General features: G+C 40.0%; 2 protein-coding genes across 2 annotated transcripts; one reads left to right on the top strand and one right to left on the bottom strand.

Moving 5' to 3' along the window:
- Positions 1-3,002: 3,002 nt before the first annotated feature.
- Positions 3,003-4,558, top strand: LOC121997545 (UDP-glycosyltransferase 89B2-like). The gene has a single exon (XM_042552012.1). It carries the CDS (start codon positions 3,065-3,067, stop codon positions 4,454-4,456), a length of 1,392 nt encoding a protein of 463 aa, XP_042407946.1. The 5' UTR covers positions 3,003-3,064; the 3' UTR covers positions 4,457-4,558.
- Positions 4,559-18,485: 13,927 nt separating this feature from the next.
- On the bottom strand, positions 18,486-19,560 carry LOC121995177 (proteasome subunit alpha type-5-like). The gene is made up of 4 exons (XM_042548987.1): positions 19,544-19,560; positions 19,351-19,453; positions 19,123-19,188; positions 18,486-18,749 (listed from the first exon to the last, which is right to left on the bottom strand). The coding sequence occupies exons 1-4, from the start codon at positions 19,558-19,560 to the stop codon at positions 18,657-18,659; spliced, it is 279 nt and encodes a 92-aa protein (XP_042404921.1). The 3' UTR covers positions 18,486-18,656.
- Positions 19,561-21,110: the final 1,550 nt, after the last annotated feature.

Here is a 21,110-nt window from a genome sequence, read left to right as displayed (position 1 = left end):
TTACCTTTTGATTTGTTTCCGAGTTTTTTTGTTGATCTTCTCAGTACCATGCCACCATCGAAGTTGAGGATAAAAGTTTCCATCTGCATCCTCTACAGATTGAATTCATGTCGCTTGTACATCTCATATGGAGGTGATTCGTGAATGCTTCGTCCTTCGACTTGAGCCATTAAGTACTGATGATAGAAAATTAAAAAGAGGTGTCAAGACTTGGTCTTGGATTAGTAGTGCGAGAGAGAAAAAGGAAATTTAAGACTGAATTGGTGTTGCACCAATTCAGTTTAATTTACTACGAAAAAATTTCAAAAAGGTAACGATACAAGTTTGGATTGTATCAAAAAATTTAAAGCCGGAAAAAAAGAAAAAGAATTTCACCCCTTCTGTCTGATTGATGGTACCTGCTCTAATACCACTTGTTGGATCGTAAAAACGTTGAGGGAGGGGGGGTGAATAACATTCAAAAAATTCATAATTAAATCGAGTCGAGTACGCAGCCGAAATACAAAAGATACAATGTTAACACAAACCAATTTTACTTGGTTCGGAGCCTTTGTCGACTCCTACTCCAAGGCCCACACTTGTTGAGTGCTTTCGTTGGGCAATCACTAATAATTCGAAGAGATGTTTTCAAAATGAGTACAGGAACTTGCAAAATGAAATTACCGACAACAAGAAAGTAAAGACCAAATCATTGGTTGTCGGAGAAGCTTTGTAGAGTAGCAAGAGCATCTTGGAAGCAGCGCGCACGAGATCAATCGTACCAGAAGTTGTCATACTTTGCTCCAGGTGGTGGCCTCCTTATATAGGAAGCTCTGGGCGCCCGAATCCCTTCCGGGCGCCTGGAGCGTGACGTCAGCTAGCCAATCAACGCGCTCCACATTGCGTCGGGATAGAATTTGCATTCCGGGTGTCCGGATCTCTTCTGGGCACCCGGACTACCATTTTCTAGCAACTCAATTTCCTGTAAGAAAATGTTAGTCTGAGGCAAATGTAAATTATACTACCCTGCAAAATAAAGTGTTAGCACAATTATAGAGTAGTAATTAGATTCCGTCTCACCGAGATCGGAATCTAGTCACGATCTCAACTTAGATTCCCGAAATGATTCTAAGTTGGATTAATGCCTAAGTTCCCTGACTGGGAATGCGTCCTCACCAAGTCACTCCCCTCCAGTGACTTACCTTAACTTACCTGCAATACATCAGATCAATCTGTCGACCTGTCTGAACTTCGTGCCAGCTATCAGGTCAGTCCGTCGACCTAGCTGAACTTCGTGCCAGACATCCGGTCAGCCCGTCAACCTATCTGGACTTCGTGCCAGACATCCGGTTAGCCCGTCGACCTGTCTGGACTTCGTGCCAGCTATCCGATCGGCCATCGACCTAGCTGGATTTCGTGCCAGCTATCAAGTCAGTCCGTTGACCTAGCTGGGCTTCGTGCCAACTATCCGATCAGCCTGTCGACTTAGCTGGACTTCTCCTGCACACTCAATGAAAATGTTAGATTACAATAAACCTAACTTAACCTATTTTGTCATTTATCAAAACTTGAGTTAGACCGTTAGTGCTAACTGTACCAATAGATCAGTTGATTAGGAAACTAACACTAAACTTAGTCCAATGTTCTGATTAGAACTAACTTAATTGAACAGAGATGTTTTATTTATGTTGTTCTTATTTAAACCTAAGTCTATTTAATCAATTTTGATCTATTAATCAATCTGATCTAATTTTGATTAAATCTGACTTATTAAAATAAATTAGGCCCATTTTGATTTAAGTTGATAATGCCATCAGAGATTATCTTTCTAAATTCGAGTTCAATAAAAAATCAATAAATGAGAGTCTTTAGATTGAACAAGTTAAAAGTTATATGTGCCTTCGTCACCCGCTTATTTATAACTATAAAAAACTCTAGAAGATATCAAAAAGAAAAAGGAAGTTCATTTAAAAAGGGCATAGGTACATTATATGTGAGAATTGTTCATAAATGAGACGTAGGTGACGAATTAAACTCATTTATAGTTCGAATTAGATCGACTAAATCGTAAGACTCACTCATGATCAAATCTATTTCAATTGCAAATTTGACCTTTATATTTATATTTTCAATTAGCACGTTAAATATTTCCTAACATCATTTTAACATTAAATATTTTTTAACATGATTTTAATCTTAACTCTTGTAATTAAATTTCTATATATAATATGACAAAAGGTTTGTTCATCCTAACATTTCCATTAATCTATTTCTAAATTAATACGGAGAAAATAAATTATGGATGACTAGAAATCTTTAGTACAAATGATAAGATATAGAGGAGATATACTGACATATTAAATTTTGATTTTAAAATTTAATATGATAATATTTCATATCTTAATTATTATACCAATAACATCTGTCTTTTTTCTTACATAATCTCAGCTTCATCCCATCGTTAATTTATTCAACCATAACTTATTCTTTATTTTGACCCATCGTATAATAACACCAAAAGAAGGCACTTTCTCCTATTTTTTTTACTCAAAATCAGCCATACTTTTGACCTGTTATACTGATATAGATTTTGATCTGTCACATCAATTAAACTTAAACAAGTTTTAACAACTTGAATGGAATGAACCAAACATATGAATCGGATACTACATGGCAAGCATCATCTGGTGGGTCCCACAATTATGTATAGAAAGTTAAATATTTTATGTAGATTTTTTTTTAAAGGCGTTTTTTTACTTTTATTATTGTAAAAAAACAATCTTGCATTAAAAAAATATATCAAAAGTCACCTTATCTTATCTTTAACTTTAAAAATATCTTGATATCCAATATTGTTAAAAAAACAATTTTAATCTAATTGCTACCTCTTAAAATAGAATTTAAGCTACTTTTAATAATAAAATATCAATATATTTTACTAATTAGATATTGACGTCAGTCATGACGACCATTTCTTTCTCTCTCATTTCTCAAAATTGTAATTTTTTGCTTTGTGTTTTAATATCCTTCCGTCGAATGCTGCTATGCTGGCCAGTTCAGCAAGAAGTCCACCAGAGACAGAGAGATGGCGGACGAGCGGCGAGTTCATCTCCTGTTGGTCCCGTTCCCGGCGGCGGGTCATATGCTGCCTCTTCTAGACCTCGCCCGCCTCCTCTCAGAAAGCTTCCATCCCGCTGTCATCGTCACAGTCGCCGTCACACCCAAAAACGTCTCTCTCCTCGCCGCCCGCTGCCCCGCCGCCGCCCCCTTCGTCCTCCCCTTCCCCTCCGACCCAGCCATCCTTCCAGGCGTCGAGAACGCTCACGAAGATCCATCTACCGACATTCGCCTCCTTATGTGCGCCTTCGCCGGCCTCCATCTCCCCCTCCTCCGCTGGGGCCAGGACCATCACCCCACCGCACTCCTCTCCGACTACTTCTGCAGCTGGACCAACCGCCTCGCCGCCGAGCTCGGCGTTCCTCGCCTCGTATTCTGCCCCTCCGGCGCGCTCTGCCTCTCTCTTGTCCACTCGCTCTGGCGCCGGATGCCAAAGAGGAACAACCCTAAGGATCCCGTCGAGCCCATACTCTTCCCCGATCTACCTGGTTCGCCGCTCTACCCGTGGCGCCACATCACCACCATCTACCGCCCGTACGTGGAGGGCGACTCGCTGTCGGAGTTCGCTAAGGAAATGTACCTCGCCAACGCCCGCAGCTGGGGCTTTGTCTTCAACACCTTCGCCGAGCTCGAGAGGACTTACCTCCAACACCTCCGGCGTGATCCAGGGCACGCCCGAGTCTGGGCCGTGGGACCCGTCGCCCTGCCGCCAGGGACCTCGGCCGGATTGGACGAGCAGCTGGCAGCTTGGCTCGGCAGATCCCCGGAGGGATCCGTCGTATACGTGGCCTTCGGGAGCGTGGCCAAGCTGTCGCCGGCGCAAGCGGAGGCGCTGGCTGCTGGGCTGGAGGGCAGCGGGGCTCGATTCGTGTGGGCGACCAGGGGGGCGGTGGCGATGCCGATGGGGTTCGAGGAGCGCGTGGCGGGGCGGGGCCTCGTGCTCACCGGGTGGGCGCCACAGGTGGCAATCCTGAACCACGCGGCGGTGGGGGCGTTCATCAGCCACTGCGGGTGGAACTCGGTACTGGAGGCTGTGGCGGCGGGAGTCTCGCTGCTGACGTGGCCGATGGTCGCCGACCAGTTCTTCAACGCGAGGCTGCTGGAGGAGGAGATAGGCACGGCGGTGAGGGCGTGCGAGGGCGGCGAGGAAGCCGTGCCAGAACCGGAGGAGCTGGCGCGCCTGGTGGCGGAGGCGGTGGGCGAAGCGGGGAGGGCGCGGAGGCAGAAGGCGCAGGAGTTAGGGAGAAAGGCGGCGGAAGCGGTGTCGGAAGGCGGCAGCTCGGCCAGAGATTTGGCCGACCTTGTGGACGAGCTGTCGAAGGTTGCAATAGATCAAACAGTTGGAGAGCAGAGAGTCTGAGAAGACAAATCTTCTGAAGAACCCTTTCCATTTAGCTCACAAGCTGTTTTACTCAGTCCTGTTGCTACTTTATCTACTTCTTCAACTGAACAATTGATGAAAGCACATCCCTCTTCGAGATTGAAAATTAACCTCCAAGCAAAAAACTCATGCAATAGAATGACATGCACACCAGTCTGATGATCGAGTAAATCATACTGACAATAATTAATAAACAATTATTTAAAAGATGGATTTGTGTGTGTGTGTGTGTTTTGCTATGGGAGTGAACCACTCGCAACACATTACTTTCCTTCCATCTGAATCCCAATTCTACAGAGTGTCAACAGCATTATCTCTAACACAAGTTTCCTCCATAGTGCATAATGTTCAGGAGCAAAACATGATCCTACTCATCCCACCCACATATAAAATATACAAGCCCAATTCCTCAGCCAGGGTAAGAAGCACTACATCGGCATCATCATCACAATTCCCACTAAGAAAAAGATATCAATTCTTTTCTAGTCTTTTCTTCACCAAAGGCACGTGCAATGGCGGACAACTTGCCAATGGAATCTAAATGTAGATGTTTGTGTTCATTTTTCAAATTTACCTCTCAAGTTACAGTTGCTTATCAATCATAGCCATTGGGTTTGAAGTACGTTAAAGCTGCAAGGAAAAACAAAATCCTTAAGAGCATCAAGCGGTTAGGGATATTCCTTCGGTGATCTTCTATACCCACATTATTCTTTAAATATTTTATTGTTAAATATTTTAAATCTCACAATAAATATTGAGAACTATCTTTATTAGAATTTTCATCGATATTTGAAGAGTTAAATAAATCCCTAAAATAATGACCGAAAGTTTTATTCATTTTTTTATAAATTTTCAGTATGCAATAAGTGCGGAATTAATAAAAATAGATGAAATGACAATGTACATATAGGGGAAAACGAATATTGTTCAACGTTTAAAAAAATAAACGTTAATTAACATTCGATTTTGATTTTTTTTCCGATGTTCAGTTTGATTTTTTTATCTCTAAAAAGGTCCAAAAATATTAATTATATTTTAAAAAATAAATAAAATAAAAATATGGTAGTCCACCTTTTGATGGGCCCCACAAAAGAGAAATCACCATGCATAATTTGTGTCTGATAATTTCTAATCACCCCAAAAATATCCCCTCTAATGGGGGATATTTGAGGGGGGCATATTTGGAAAAATATTCCCCATTGGAGACGCTCTTAAGATTGACTGATGTAGAGGTAGGGACGGATCCACGTGATCAAACCCTTAATCCAGTTAACACAGGTGACATGATTTGAAACTGGATCAATATAGACTCTATATGATATGTTAATTATCGAGCCCACTTGCCTCTCGACTTTATGAGAAATATGTGTTGGTGCAGCGAAGGCCGGCAAGAGAGGGGTGAATTGCCTGAAAAATAAAAACTATATCCTCCTCGTGCTTTCAACTCAAAAATGCAATAACAATAATAAAATAACTAAAATAAAGAAACAGAAATAAAACAGAGACTCAGCAGTTAACCTGATTACAACCAAGAAGGTTGTTAATCCAGGGCGAGGAAAAGCGCACTAGAAAAAGTCTCCTTTACTGAAGGCGGAGAAGTTTTTTACACTCTAACAGCTCAGAACTATTGCTAGGAATGAATACAAAGTTGATTGAACAATTGATGAATATTTCCTAGCTCCAGGGGCCTTTAAATAGCTCCGGAAAATCCTATCTCGAAGGTCCAAAGCGCTTCCAACAAAGTTCAAGGCGCCTCTAACCAAGTCAAGCGGATAAAACTCTATCCGCGCTCAAACGGTCATCTTTGACCAGTCGAAGGTGCCTCCAATGTGGAGGCGCCTCCAATGTGGAGGCGCCTCCAATGTTTGATTGAGGCGCCTCCAAGGTGGAGGCGCCTCCAATACTGGTTTGAGGCGCCTTAAGCTTTGTTACAAGCTTGCTTTCTCCTTGCTTTTGACTTCCGAAGCTTCATGAGTTTGAATGATTCCGGCCAACCGGAATAGGACTCACTCAAACCCAATTCCCGACCTTCTCCTCGAGTAGTCTTCCGTCCCGGCTTTACGTCCCTCGAACACCGCGTACGTTCTTCTCGCCCACCAGTGAGAAGAATAACCTTAACTTTGAACTCTTTGTCATTATCAAAACTCGGGTTCGATTGTCTGATGTTTCCCGCACTAACATCTCCTTCCAACCTTGTCGAAGAAGAAGTTTTGATAGTGTGCTTCCCTTGTCTTGAATTAACAACCTCTTCGGTTGCAAACCAAGTAAATTCAGTGGCCTCGTTTATTCTTTTATGTAATTTATTTCTATTAATTAAGTGTTTGTCTAACTTAAGTCGAAAGAACGAGAATGAGTATATTTATAATTTTAGGTCAATTCATCTCCCTCTTGTCGGTCGTACCGGGACTAACAACCCCCTCATGTTTGGTTGCTTATTCCGACCAACAAGGCTTCATATTCAACCTCATTATTAGAGGCTCGGAAGTTTAGCCGTACGAGCAACTGCATGATGTCTTCTTGTGGGGGGATATGATAAGTGCTGGTGCAGGGTGCACCAAAATCAAACTTGAGTTTTGATGTTGTCAAAGGTTCAAGTTAAGTCTTATTGTGGTCTAACAGGTTAACTGAGTGTGCATGATGTTTATTCGACTGGAAAATTCTTAGCAGATTGTGAAGCCAGGCAGAAGTCCAAGTAGGTCGAGAGGACTCGACACTTGGCAAGGAAGCTCAATAGGTTTAGAGGACTGAAGATCAAGAGGAAGTTCTGGTGAGCCGATCTGATGTTAAGCGGCAAAGTTCAAACAGGTCTGGAGGACTAATATTTGGCAGGTAGGTTGAGGTAAACAACTGAAGAGGAGTGAAAGTGAGGTCGTGTTCCAGAAAGAAACAAACCCTAGGTCCTTAATCCAATTGAAGAAATTGGGAAGATTTCTAAGTTGAGATCAAGATAGTTCTACTGTTATTTACTACTCATGCATCTTATATTACTACCCTAACTTTGTTTTACAGAAATATTTTATTTAACACTATTTTACAGGAACCGACCAAATTAGTCGACTAAACAGGGATCAATCGATCGAATAAGCTTGATACAAAGCAGAGATCATCTCGAAAGTAAAGTTGGTAAGTTGACTGATCAATCGACCGAACTAGCAGATCAGTTGACTGAACCAAGTCAATGTTGCACAAATCAGATCAATCAGAAGCAAAGTTGGAAGCTAGTCAGATCGATCGACTGAACCCAAGGATCGATCAACTAAACATTAAATACAATTAAAGGCTCATTGATGGAGAATCTTAGCGAACAGGAAAACTGCACTGATCGATCAACCGATCAAGGGGATCAGTCAACCAAATATTAATTGCTCATAAATGTGTGAAGATTATATCTCGATGAAGAAGGAAGGCAAGCATTTCAGTCGACCGATAGAGGGTTTGGTTGATCGAACGAATCAGTCGTCCGAAGGGCTTTTTGGTTGACCGAACCTAGCTTATAAAAAGACCTCGAGATCTAAGCCTACGGATAACTACTAAGGTGAAAATTCTCCGATCTACTTTGCTCGTGCTTCTGTCATTTACCACCTCAACTTCATGTGCAAACTACTATATCGAGAAGTGTCAACGAACTTCAACATCTATTTCTATTGTCAGTATATTTTAGTTATGCTTGCATTATTATTTTCTAAAAGATAGAAGTGTGTTACTATCTTTTCATCTGTACGAATTGCTTGTTTCTAAAGATTTCAGGAAGAAGAATTATAGTCAATTGCCTAACGGTGCGATCAAGGATTGCGAGTCTTGGAGTATGAGTTAATATAGGCTCCGAACCAAATAACCACCTGAGTCTTCTTTTATTTTTCGCTGCTTTACTTTGATATGTTTATTTCGATAAAAGAAAAAGTTTAATGAGTGATATTCACCCCTCCTCTATCACTTCTTTTCGATCCTTCAAGAAGAACACCTACACAGTTTCCTTCCCCAGTGGTAAACCCATCTACATAAATTTTTGATGGTCCCTCAAACTCAGGTTGATGGACCTTTATTAAGAAATTTGTAAAGGCCTAGGCCTTGATGGTCGTTCGAGGCTGATAGTATATATCTTACTCGCTCAACTCAATAGTCCACTTAATGAGTTGGTTGACTGCTTCAAGGTTGGTGAGGACTCTTCCTAGCGAGCTATTGGTGAGTACTGTTACTGAGTGCGCAAGGAATTAAGTTTGCAAGTGGCGAACGACAAGGACTAACCTATAAGCCAACTTCTAGAACATGGTATAGTGGGACTCGGATCCTTTCAATAGATGACTGAAAAAATAGACTGGTCGTTGTATATTATCATGCTCTTTGACTAAAACTGCCCCAAGGCCTCTTGGGTGGCTGATAACCAGAGCGGCTCTCCCATGATAGGCGTAAAGAGGGAAGGCAGGGCTTCCAAGTGCCACTTCAATTCTTCAAAGACCTTGTTACACTCTTCATTCCACTAGAACTTTGCTACTCAACGGAGTACTTTAAAGAACAAGAGAGCTTGGTTAGTTGATCGAGATATGAAGCTTGAGAGTACCATGATCCGATCTACTAGCTTTTGGGCCTCCTTGAGACTTCGCGGAGCTTGCTATCCTAGAGTACTTGTACCTTCTCTAGGTTCACTTCAATCCCCCTCTTGGTGTCCAGATATCCTAGAAAATGCCCCCCTTTTGCTCCAAATATACACTTCAAGGGGTTTAACTTCAACCCGTACTGCCGTAAGGTGCTGTAAGTCTCTTCCACATTTGCAATATGAACTACTGCATGAGAAGACTTGATGAGAATGTCATCTATGTAGACTTGACATTCCTCCTGATTTATTTCCAAAATATCTTATCCATCATCCGCTGATATGTTGCTCCTGTATTTCTTAGTCCAAATGGCATAACTATAACTATATAACAGAAAGTACTATATACAGTGATGAAACTAACATTCTCTTGATCCTCTGAGGCGAGAGAAATTTGATGGTATCCCTAATAAGCATCTAGCATCTAGATTAGACCACACCCTGAAGTTGAAACAATCATATGGTTGATCTGTGGGAGCGGATAACAATCTTTGAGAATCACCTTGTTGAGATCATGGAAGTTAATGCATGTTGGTTGCTACTCGGAAAACCTAGAGGTTCCACTGTACAAAAATTTTGTACAAAGGTCTGAACCTTTTCCTAGCTACCATGTGTTCTTTTAAATTAAATTTTGGATCGCCTGCGGAACTTAACACGTTTGATCCAAAACTTAATCTATATGTTCTTTTAGGTTTTGACTTGGATCTCCTGCGGAACTTAACATGTTCGACCCAAATCACCTTAAGTTATTAATTCCATTAAATATTAATTTCCATAATTGGTTCCCAGTACTGACGTGGCGAGGCACATGACCTTCTTGGATATGGGAGCAACCACCACCGACTAGATAAAACCTTTTATAGAAATCTAATATTTAATTTCCTAAAATTACTTTAGGTTAACCGAAAAGAACAATCAAATCACAAGGGAAAAAAAAACAAAACAAAAGAACACAACTTCGAAAAACATATTCGAAATACTAGAACGTAAGCCTCTTGTATTTGGTATTATTTCCATAAATAACTAGCATGATGGGGAAAGGAAAAATTACTAGTTATACCTTCTAGAAAGACCTCTTGATCTTCTACCATATTTCTCTTCTAACCTCGGACGTTGTGTGGGCAACGATCTTCCGAGATGAGAAACCACCAACCACCTTATTCTCCTCCTAGCTAGGTTCGGCCAACAATAAGGAAGCTTCACCAAGGAAGAAGATCAAAACACCAACCAAGCTCCAAGAGATGCTAGCTTTCTCTCCTTCTTCTTCTTCTCCAAGTAGTATCCGGCCACCACAAGAGCTCTAAGGGGAGAGAGAGGTTCGGCCACCACAAGAGGAAGAGAGGGAGAGGATGATGGCCGGCCACACCAAGGAACAAAAGAGGGAGAGAAATAATAGAGGTTGTATCTCATGAAGGCACCCTCACCCCTTCTTTTATATTCCTTGGCCTAGGTAAATTAGGAAATTTAATTACAATAAAATTTCCTTAATTTACTTGACATGATTTAATTGAGAAAAATAAAATAAAATTTCCCCAATTAAATTCTAATGGCCGGCCACATCATGAAATCAAATTAGACAAGTTTCAATCAACAATTAAAACTTCCTAATTTGTTTTCGGAAATTTTAAAATTAAAATTTCTCTTCAAAATCTCTTCATGGTTGATAAAAAGAAATTTCCATAATTTTAATTTTACAATATGTAAATAATTTTTAAAGAGAAAATAAAATATCTCACCAATCTACAAATAAGGAAAGAGATCTAATCTCTTTCTTTTAATCTTTTGTAGATCTTTTACAAGAGAGATAATTTAATTTTAATTCTCTTTAATAAATTATATCTTCCACATAATAAAAATTAAAATTAAAATTCTTTTTTAATTTAATTTGGCCGGCCCCTCTAGCTTGGGTTCGGCCACCCATAAACCACTTAGGCCGGCCCTAGCTTGATTCCAAGCTAGCTTGGCCGGCCCCCTTTAGGTGGGTATAGAAGGTGGGTATAGGTGGGTATAGTACTCTATAAATAAGAGGCTACGATAGGGACCGAGAGGAGGAATTGGTTTTGGTCTCCCGATAAAATTAAGTATCCCGTGTTCGCCCCGAACACACAACTCAATTTTATCAATAATAATTCATTCCACTAGAGAACTATTATTGAACTACCACACCAATCCCAAATTACATTTTTGGGCTCCTTCTTATTATGAGTGTGTTAGTCTCCCTGTGTTTAAGATATCAAATGTCCACTAATCAAGTGAGTTACTGACAACTCATTTAATTAATATCTTAGTCCAAGAGTAGTACCACTCAACCTTATCATCATGTCGGATTAGGTCCACCTGCAGGGTTTAACATGACAATCCTTATGAGCTCCTCTTGAGGACATTATCAACCTAGTATCTCTAGGACACAGTTTCCTTGTATAATCAATAACACACACTATAAGTGATACCATTTCTCAACTTATCGGGCTTATTGATTCATCGAACTAAATCTCACCCATTGATAAATTAATGAAATAAATATCAAATATATGTGCTTGTTATTATATTAGGATTAAGAGCACACACTTCCATAATAACCGAGGTCTTTGTTTCTTTATAAAGTCAGTATAAAAGAAACGACCTCAAATGGTCCTACTCAATACACTCTAAGTGTACTAGTGTAATTATACAGTCAAGATAAACTGATACCTAATTACACTACGACCTTCTAATGGTTTGTTCCTTTCCATTTTGGTCGTGAGCTACTGTTTATAATTTATAAGGTACTGATAACATCATCTTCTGCATGTGACACCACATACTATGTTATCTACAGTATAAATTAATTGAACAACTACAACTAAATGTAAACAATTTGACCAAATGTGATTCTTTATTCATAATGAATGTTTACAAAGCTTAGGCTTTCAGTATACACTCCAACAATGCAGACTTGCCACTTGTTATTAGGTTTGGCTACCAGGATGACGTTGGCCAGTCAAGAAGGAAACTGTATCTCTCGGGTGTGTCCTGCTTCAAGAAGCTAGTCCACCTTTGCTCGAATAATTTTATTCTGATCAATTGAGAAGTCTCTCTTCTTTTGCTTGACAGGCCGAGAGTTAGGCATAAGGTGGAGCTTGTGTTGTAATATCGCCGGGGCTACTCTTGTTAATTCTTTAGGAGACCAGGCGAAAACATCCCAGTTCCGTGTTAGACAATCCACCAGGTTTTTCTTAGTCTTTGGTGGCAGGTCAGCTGTGGTCTTTGTAATACTCTCGAGTTGATTAGGGTACAACTGCACTTCCTTCTAATGAATTGGCTCCTCAGCTAGGGGTAGAGGCTCCTCCTGGATGGTGTGCACCCCTCCATCTTGGATCTTTTGAGCCTTACACGCTTCAATTTTTACTATATCTACATAACACCTCCACGTGATCAGTTGCTCTCCCCTTACTTCGCCAACTTGGTTTTCCACCGAGAAGTTTATATTTTGGTGGAAAGTATAAATGAGCACCTATAATTCAAGCAGGGCGGGTCTTCCCAAGATAACGTTGTAAGAGAATGGAGAATCCTCCACGATGAAGGTGCTCCTCTGAATCCTTATTAGGGGTTCAGTTCCTAGGGAGACAGCCAATTTGATAGGCACTATCAGTTGCACTTCATTCCCGGTGAACCCATACAGAGTGGTTGACACTGGTTGGAGCTCACTGTATCGAGCTTCATATTATCGAACACATCTTTGAACAACACATTGATAGAGCTTTCGGTGTCAACAAAAACTCTGACCACCCGACTATTGGCGATGATTGCCTTGATGATGATCGCATCATCATGGGGGAGTTCAACCCCCTCTAGATCTTGAGGCCCGAAGATGATTCGACGCCCGACACTCATGTCTAGCTACAACCGACTGCATGGATCTCCAATTGATGTTTGTGAGTTTTTCTAGCGCTAGTAGAATCCCCATAAGTGGGGCCTCCAACAATCATGCCTATGTCTCATATGGCGGCATTTCCTTGGTTTTCTTCTTATCGAATTTCCATTGGTTCCTTTCCTTTGCCAGATAATTGACTATCTTGATTTTCTCTTCATTGAGGTAGGTTGGTTGGGCAGCAAGAAGTTGGTCGGGCAGCCAGGGGCACTGGATTTATTGGCCTGCTACCTTAGGAGTTGAGGCGTGATTTGGGGTAGAGGCAAACCTAGTTCGGTTGCTCGACATGCATCCCGCGCAAACTTGAAACAATTTCCCATATCGTATGGAACTAGTGGTAAGTGTAGTAATGGGGTTCCGACAAGGAAAGCTTGTTGGAAGAGGCCCAAACTACCTTGACTTGCTATGCTATTCTTGCTTCCCAAACCAATGAAGGATTAGGCCAGGGGTCTCTAGGGTGGATTGAGGGTGGTGGTGGTTTACGATTGGCTTGACCGGTCAAAGCGGGGGTCGTTGCATCTTTCTTTTGGGTGGCCTAAGTTTCCTCCGCATTAATATATTTGGCCACTTTCCCCAATAGGTTATTGGAGTCCTTGGCCAATTTCCTGATGAAGGCTCTTAAGAAATCCCCATACAACATGCCTTGAGAGAAAGCACTCATTGTTATATCTGAGGTGGTGGATGGGGTGCCCACTGCCACTTGGTTGAAACGATTAATATACGCTTTCAAGAACTCCTTGGCTCCTTGTTTGAGCACGAATAGACTATGATTAGTATTCTGCTACTGTTAAATTAGAACAGGAAAGTGTTTCTGAATTTTTGGAAATAAGTGATAGATCCGACTGGCAATCTATTGAACCATCTTTATGTCGAGCTAGAAAGAGTGGTCAGAAACACTTGACATTTTATTACTTCACTACACTGGTGTAGCAAAGCGACATTCTAGAATTTTTGGAGATAATTCTCCGGATCATTGTTGCCTCCGTATTCTACAATAGACTGGGGCTTAAAACTGTTGGTACGGTTTGCACTAATTGTCTAACTCGGGTTTTGATAAATGACAAGTAAGTTAAGTTAGGTTCTGTTGTGATCTAAACACATGATTAAGTGTGCAGTACGAAGTTCAGATAGGTCAATGGGCTGACCAGATATTTGGTAGGAACCCCAGCTAGGTCGACGAGCCGACCGGATAGCTGGTACAAAGTCCAGATAGGTCGATGGACTAATCAGATATCTGGCAAGAAATTTAGCTAATAGGTCGACCAGATAGCTGATATGAAGATTAGATAGGTTGACGGGCTGGCCGGATTGTTGGTGCGGTTAGCACTAAAGGTCTAATCTAGGTTTTGATGAATGACAAAATAGGTTAAGTTAGTTTTGTTGTTGATCTAACACTCTGATCGAGTGTGCAGGAGAAGCCCAGACAGGTCGACGGGCTGACCTGATGTTTGGCACGAAGCCCAGCTAGGTCGACGGGCCGACCAGATAGCTGGCACGAAGTCCAAACGGGTCGATGAGCTGACAGGACGTTTGACACAAAGTCCAGCTAGGTCGACGGGCTGACCGAATAGCTGGCACAAAGTCCGGACGGGTCGAAGGGCTGACATGACGTCTGGCAGGTAAGTAAAGGTAAGTAACTGGAAGGGAGTGACTGTGAGGATGCGTTCCCGAGAAGGGAACTTAGGCGCCGATCCGACTTAGAACCATTTCGGAACTCTAAGTCGAGATCCTGACTAGATTCCGGTCTCGGAGAGACGGAATCTAATTAACACTATTTCTGTTCATTATAACTGTGCTAATAATCTGTTTTGCAGGAGATATAAGTGCGCGTCGGACTAACGTTTTCTTGCAGGAAGGATGCTGCTGGAAATCAAGGTCCGAGCGCCTGGAAGGTACTCGGGCGCCCGGAGGCCAAAACTTATCCCCAACGTCACTGTGCCACATGGAGTTCACTGGTTGGCTCGACTACGTCATGGTCAAGGCACCCTGAAGGTTCCAGGCACCCCGAACCTCCTATATAAGGAGGGTCAAGGCTGAAGCTCCAAAAACAACTCAGAATCCGCTCTCCTGTGCTCCTGCGACGCTGTGAAGCTCCGACAACGCGCTGCTCTTTTAGTTTTCTTTATTTGTCGGTATTGTTTTAATTTTTCATTGGCATTCTTGTACTTAGTTTGTAATAACTTCTGAATTGCTAGTGAATTGCCCAACGAAAGCACCCTTGTGTGCGGGCCTTGGAGTAGGAGTCGACAAAGGCTCCGAACCAAGTAAATCGACTTTGTTAGCTATGCTCTCTCTTTTTATTTTCCGCTGCGTACTAGTACTCGAAAATTTTTATCGATATTCACCCCCCTCTATCGAAATCCACGATCCAACAAGTGGTATCAGAGCTTGGTATCGCTCTGATTTGGTGCAACCACCAATTAGACAGGGGGTGAAGCAATTTTTTTTCTACTTTTCTTTCCTTGTCGGCTTTCAATTTTTGGTATTATTCCAAACTGGTATTATTACCTTTTTGGGAATTTTTTCCGTTGCATTTTATCTGAATTGGTGCAACACCAATTCAGCTTTTTATATTATTTCCTATCGCACTGCTAATCCAAGACCAAGTCTTGGGACCTCTCTTGTCTATTTGCTTTATTGTGTACAGGGTCATCATGTCTCAGATCGAAGGTTTCAGCACGGTACATCCTCCACTATTCAACGGGGACGATTTTCCGTACTGGAAGAAAAGGATGGAAGTCTACCTGAAGACGGTTGACCAATGACTCAGCGTCACAAAAGCCTACAAAACACCAGTCGATAACTCCAGAAATCCACTAGATCCGAAACAGTGGACTTCGGACATAAAGAAGAAAACATCGACGGAGAACAAGGAAATTAACATGCTAAAATACGGACTAACAAGGGAAGAGCTGAACCGGGTAGGACTGTACCAGAACGTGAAAGAACTATGGGACAAGTTGATTGAGCTGCACGAAGGAACTAACGACGCTAAGGTAACGAAACGTGCACTACAAGAAAAAAGCTAAACAACAACGCTTTTTTGGCGTTGTCGTATGTAACTTAAAAAGTGATGTTGTAGATGGTGTTGTAGAAAGTCATATCAAAGACAACGCTTTAAAAGCGTTGTGGTTGGTCACAAAGACAACGCTTTTTAAGCGTTGTCTTTTCGTCTTAAAAAGCGTTGTTATAGATGCTGTTGTAAAAATGCACATATCAAAGACAACGCTTTAAAAGCGTTGTGGTTGGTCACAAAGACAACGCTTTTTAAGCGTTGTCTATTCGTTCTTAAAAAGCGTTGTTAAAGATGCTGTTGTAAAAATGCACATATCAAAGACAACGCTTTAAAAGCGTTGTGGTTGGTCTCAAAGACATTGTTTTTTAAGCGTTGTCTTTAATTACTTAAAACGTTGTCTTTTTAAATTTATAAAAATAGTGTTTTTTAATTAAATAGCAAAATTATAAAAATACTCAAAATTTACATATAATTGAATATCCACAACCACAATCATTTTTATAATAAGACTATTTAACAAATAAATAAAACTTTATATTATACAAACAAAATGTATACATATTGATCCACAAATTAAATTTGTATCATACAAGTTATCCTTAACTTCATGACAATAATTTTTCAAACACAAAAGTTTTACAAAACCTCATCATTGACTAACCGCTGTTGTTGGTGTCCATCGCATGGAATTGCTTCTTTAAGTCCAGCAATCTCTTCTTCTGAAAGGCTTTCAGCTATCACTCTTAGAGCCATCTTCTTCAACTTGTCATCAGCACTCCTGGGGTTGTAGGCAATCAAGAAATTTTGTATGAAAACTTTCATACATGTAAATCTCGTACTAAATAATATGTCAATGTTATATATACATGTAATTCATACCGTAAGTGTGTTTATATCGTATCTGACAAGTTTTCTTTAGGGCCAACTTCTACTCAAGCTCTTTAAACACTGCATCAAAATAAAAAAATTGGCATTAGTTCTGTGCTAAATGAAAATCATATTTAGAGGAAAAAGCGGGAGTGTTGTAGATGGATATATTAACCAAGCATATTAATGTTTGACCTGTCTTTACAAGTTCTAAGCATATATATTAACCAAGCATATAACCTAAGAGGAATAAGTTACAAAATGCTACTTGATGTTTGACTTGTCTTTATTGGATTTTGCGGCCCCGGTCTTCTTGTAGCCAGGCACAATGTAATACTTGATGTTGTTTTTTTTTTATTCATTCTACATTTGTCGTAACCCTTTTGTTTATGCTACGACTAGTAGACTTCGCAGCCGAAGGAACAATGAGTCATTGCGTCTAGTAATTCGCATGAGATTGTAAAGTTGTCCAAATGTTACTTCGTGTGGAAGGCCTATAATGGCAATGACAAATGGGAAGCAAAAGGTTGTATGGCGTACCTCCACTTATCATTATCGATGTGTTGAGCAACACTCCTATTAAGTTGATTGCCCACATCAATGTGTTACTAACCGATCATTTTGTAATCGGTGAAAGAGCGCCTTTCTCCATTCCAATTCTACAAGCAAAATCTTCCTTAATTCTATACTATGCTCGGTCCATAAGGATCGACAGAAACAGGAGTTTTCCATATCTTGGGTTCAAAGGCTTCCTATAGGACCCTAGAAGCTGGAAAGCTAAAAGTCCATTTGCCATTCCATAAATATTTGGAACAAAGCCTATGTGATGGAACCCATGAGCAGTTGCTCAAATCTCTAGTATCCCAGCCTCATTTGAAGTATCTTAGATGAAGTACAAATTCAACTTAGCATGAGCTTTTCCGTCTATATCTACCTTCGCCATCACATCCTTGCATCTCATTTCAGTCAGCTGAAGAAGTGCACAGCTCTTAGACCAAGATAATATCATCTTGTATGCAGTATTGCATAGATTAATTATTAATGGGCATAATTTCGGCAATAGTTTCAGGTTGTTCTTTCTGTAGCATAATAATTTAATAGATAGATTCATAGAATATTCGCATAACACAATCAACAACCTAACATAACCCTAAACCCTAATACCCTCAACCTCTTTGAGGTATGAGAACCAAAAAGGGCTAGTTAAACAGTCCACTTCCTCGTTCACAATGTTCTCCGCATAAACTGGACTAGCAATTCTCCAACAATATCCAACAATACCGCATTTAAATGTGACATTGACTTGAACACTTGTAGTATTTCTTCTCCAAGTCTCCTGTTACATTGGTTACATTGGTGAAAATTGAAAAACATCCAGTAAATGAGGTAAAATATTAGCAAAGGCCCCCAAGAAAGTTGTCCATATCAAATTTCTTTAAAAAACAATAAAAATGTGAACTACCCTGAGAGCAAAATTCTAGAACCAGTCAAAGTACAAGACACTTGCAAACTAAAATTCAACCTTTAGCTATTTTTTGTGAGCTATTAATTGTTTCACTGCGAATGTGAAAAATGAGAGATGACATATTATAATTTCACAGCATAGACTCCAAGGAAATAAAACTTTTAGAGAAATTGCAGATGACATTACTAAACTTCTTTGAACGGAATATGGTTCAGTGGATAAGCAACCAGAACACAATAAGGTCACAGCATCCAGCACAATTAAACAGCAATCTAGCAAGTAGTATGAAGTACGAAGAAACGCAGATAACAAGATAAATGGCCTTGCCGATCAAAGGCGAGAAATGACATCTTTAACCTCGGCAGGTGTATATAGATGGTAAGTAGGAGCCACCTTTGCAATGTCAACATTATTAGGGGTTACCTGTTAATGCAAATGAGTAATTAGCAATGTAAAAGTTGCAATACTCTGCAATTTATGTAAAACAAAATGAAACCCTAGAACTGGATCCTTAAGCATCAGTCCAATTTACCCGTCTAATACAAAAGTACCCAAAACATACATTCAGGTCAGCTGGTACCAGATTGAATAGTGTATTCTCTCTTTATCATATTTAAATGCAGTGTTTATATGATTTAGAAGTAAACATCTAAGCACACCCGATTAGTTTATCCAAATAGACCAAGTAATAATTCATTAACCAGGAGCCTGAATGAACCTAATCCAGGTTTGATAACAGGGATGCTTTATCTATCTTCTAAAGCAGGTAGATACAGAAAAACCACAAGAAATATACCTTTTCTTCCATGACTTGTTTCAGGATGGAAAGAGCTATAGTTTCAGCTTCCAGAAGGGACAGGTCCTGGATAAACAAGCGCCCTCATGAAATTATTCTCATCACCACCACCACAATACCACAAACAGAAAATTACTATAGATCTAAGTAGCCACAATAGAGAAGGCTGCCGTCAAAGCAAATTTGCCTTGCACAGCCATGTATATCTAAAATTGCCATAGTAGCTACCTTGTTGTATTGCTCTTGAAGAGAACTATCAGCTCCTTCGGATCCAGATCCTATTGCTTTTGCATTGCATTGCCAGAATGTGCCAGATGGATCGGTATAGTACCTGCAATTTATAGCATGTAACATTTGAAGCAAAACATTGAAATACAGGACTACATAGCAGAGACTGTGTAGGAGAGACTTCAGATTTTACCAGATAACTTCTGACATTTGTAATATCGAGCAGAAACATTAACATACGAAAAGGTCCAGCACAATAATACATATGCACTAGAATATTTGTATCTCCTAAAGAGTGATCTCTGGGAAGAATCGTTTAGGACACAGGAAGATTATGTTAATAGTAGTAAACAACCCACTAGGACAATAAAATCAGTTCCCTAATAGGAGGGTTTAACGTGAAAATTTTATACATTTTAGCACTTCAGACACTGTAGCTTATTGAGGAAATAAAATATTATCAAAAGGATTGTGTCCACCCATCCTTGTTCATCAGCTTGGAACCTTTGAAATGAAAGCTGCATTGGGTACATGGAAAAAACAACAAAAAGGGAGGATAAATGATAGCCACCAACCTAATTGTTCACAAATATCTGTATAAGTTATTAAGGGTGTTCATAGAAGTTGATCCTTTAGCCGTGTCTGTTAGATGGTCAAATCTAGGCGCCAACTCAAAAATATTGGCGTCCAAGTGTTAGTGTTCAACTACTTCTGATTTTCTTCATCTTTGAATTGTTAAATACATAGGGTATTTATAGGGAATACTCAAGATGTATCTAAATAAATACATGAACCAATATTAAATGACATACATTCATCATCCGAAGAGTCATTCATGAATCCTCCAATATTCATGCTCCAGATGACCATACATTAGATTATAAGTCCAATTAATTTGATTGCAAGGTTGTAAACAGTCCTTGAGGGCTATTGATAGTGATTCCAGTACGTACTGGAAAATAATGGAACAAACCTATGAAACAGCTATCAAGGGATTCACTTCAACTTTCCTAAACCAAAGAAGAAACAGATGGATTACAAAAGAAAACAATTTGCACCATCAAACTGAAACTTATAATAAGCCTTAATAAATTAATGAAAAAAGAATTGTTTAGAAGTTCACTGAGAAACATATGAAAATACAACAAATGCAACTGCAAAAAAATAAAATAAAAAACTAGTATCCAATTAACTTTTTTTTATACTTTCAGATCAAAAGGTCAAATTTATATACTTTGGTTCATGTTCAAGCAAGAGGATAACAATCTCATCGACAGTTAGTATTTCCTTTTAATATAGAACACTAAAAAGAAGGAATATCAATGATGAAACAAACCTGAAAATGCGAGCTACTGAGGCAGCGAGCAATCTGCTTGAACAAGGTAATCATGCAGCGTTGGAACTCTGTCGTGAGCATCAAAGACCAAATATTACCAAATATTAAGATCACCGACAAACCAAATAATACCTTATTTTTAACAGCTATCTAGAGGATCCGGCTTTTTGACTTGAAGTTGGTTCAAAGAAGACAAATCAAATATACAAATACTAAGATGAAAGCATAATGAAGTAGTTAACTTTTTCTACTTTACCTGATTATAAGATCTACAACTTCTTGCTCAGTATTTTGCTGCACGAGTAATTATTAGAAAAACAAACCCAATAGTGGAACAAAAGCTAGATAAAGAAACTAGATAATTTACACCGACAGAACTTTACAGAATAACATATAATACAGTGCTTTGTACTTGCATATTAAT

The sequence above is a fragment of the Zingiber officinale genome, chromosome 6A, assembly GCF_018446385.1.
Source record: "Zingiber officinale cultivar Zhangliang chromosome 6A, Zo_v1.1, whole genome shotgun sequence".
NCBI lineage: Eukaryota > Viridiplantae > Streptophyta > Magnoliopsida > Zingiberales > Zingiberaceae > Zingiber > Zingiber officinale.
This window is presented reverse-complemented; position numbering and strand designations above follow the sequence as displayed.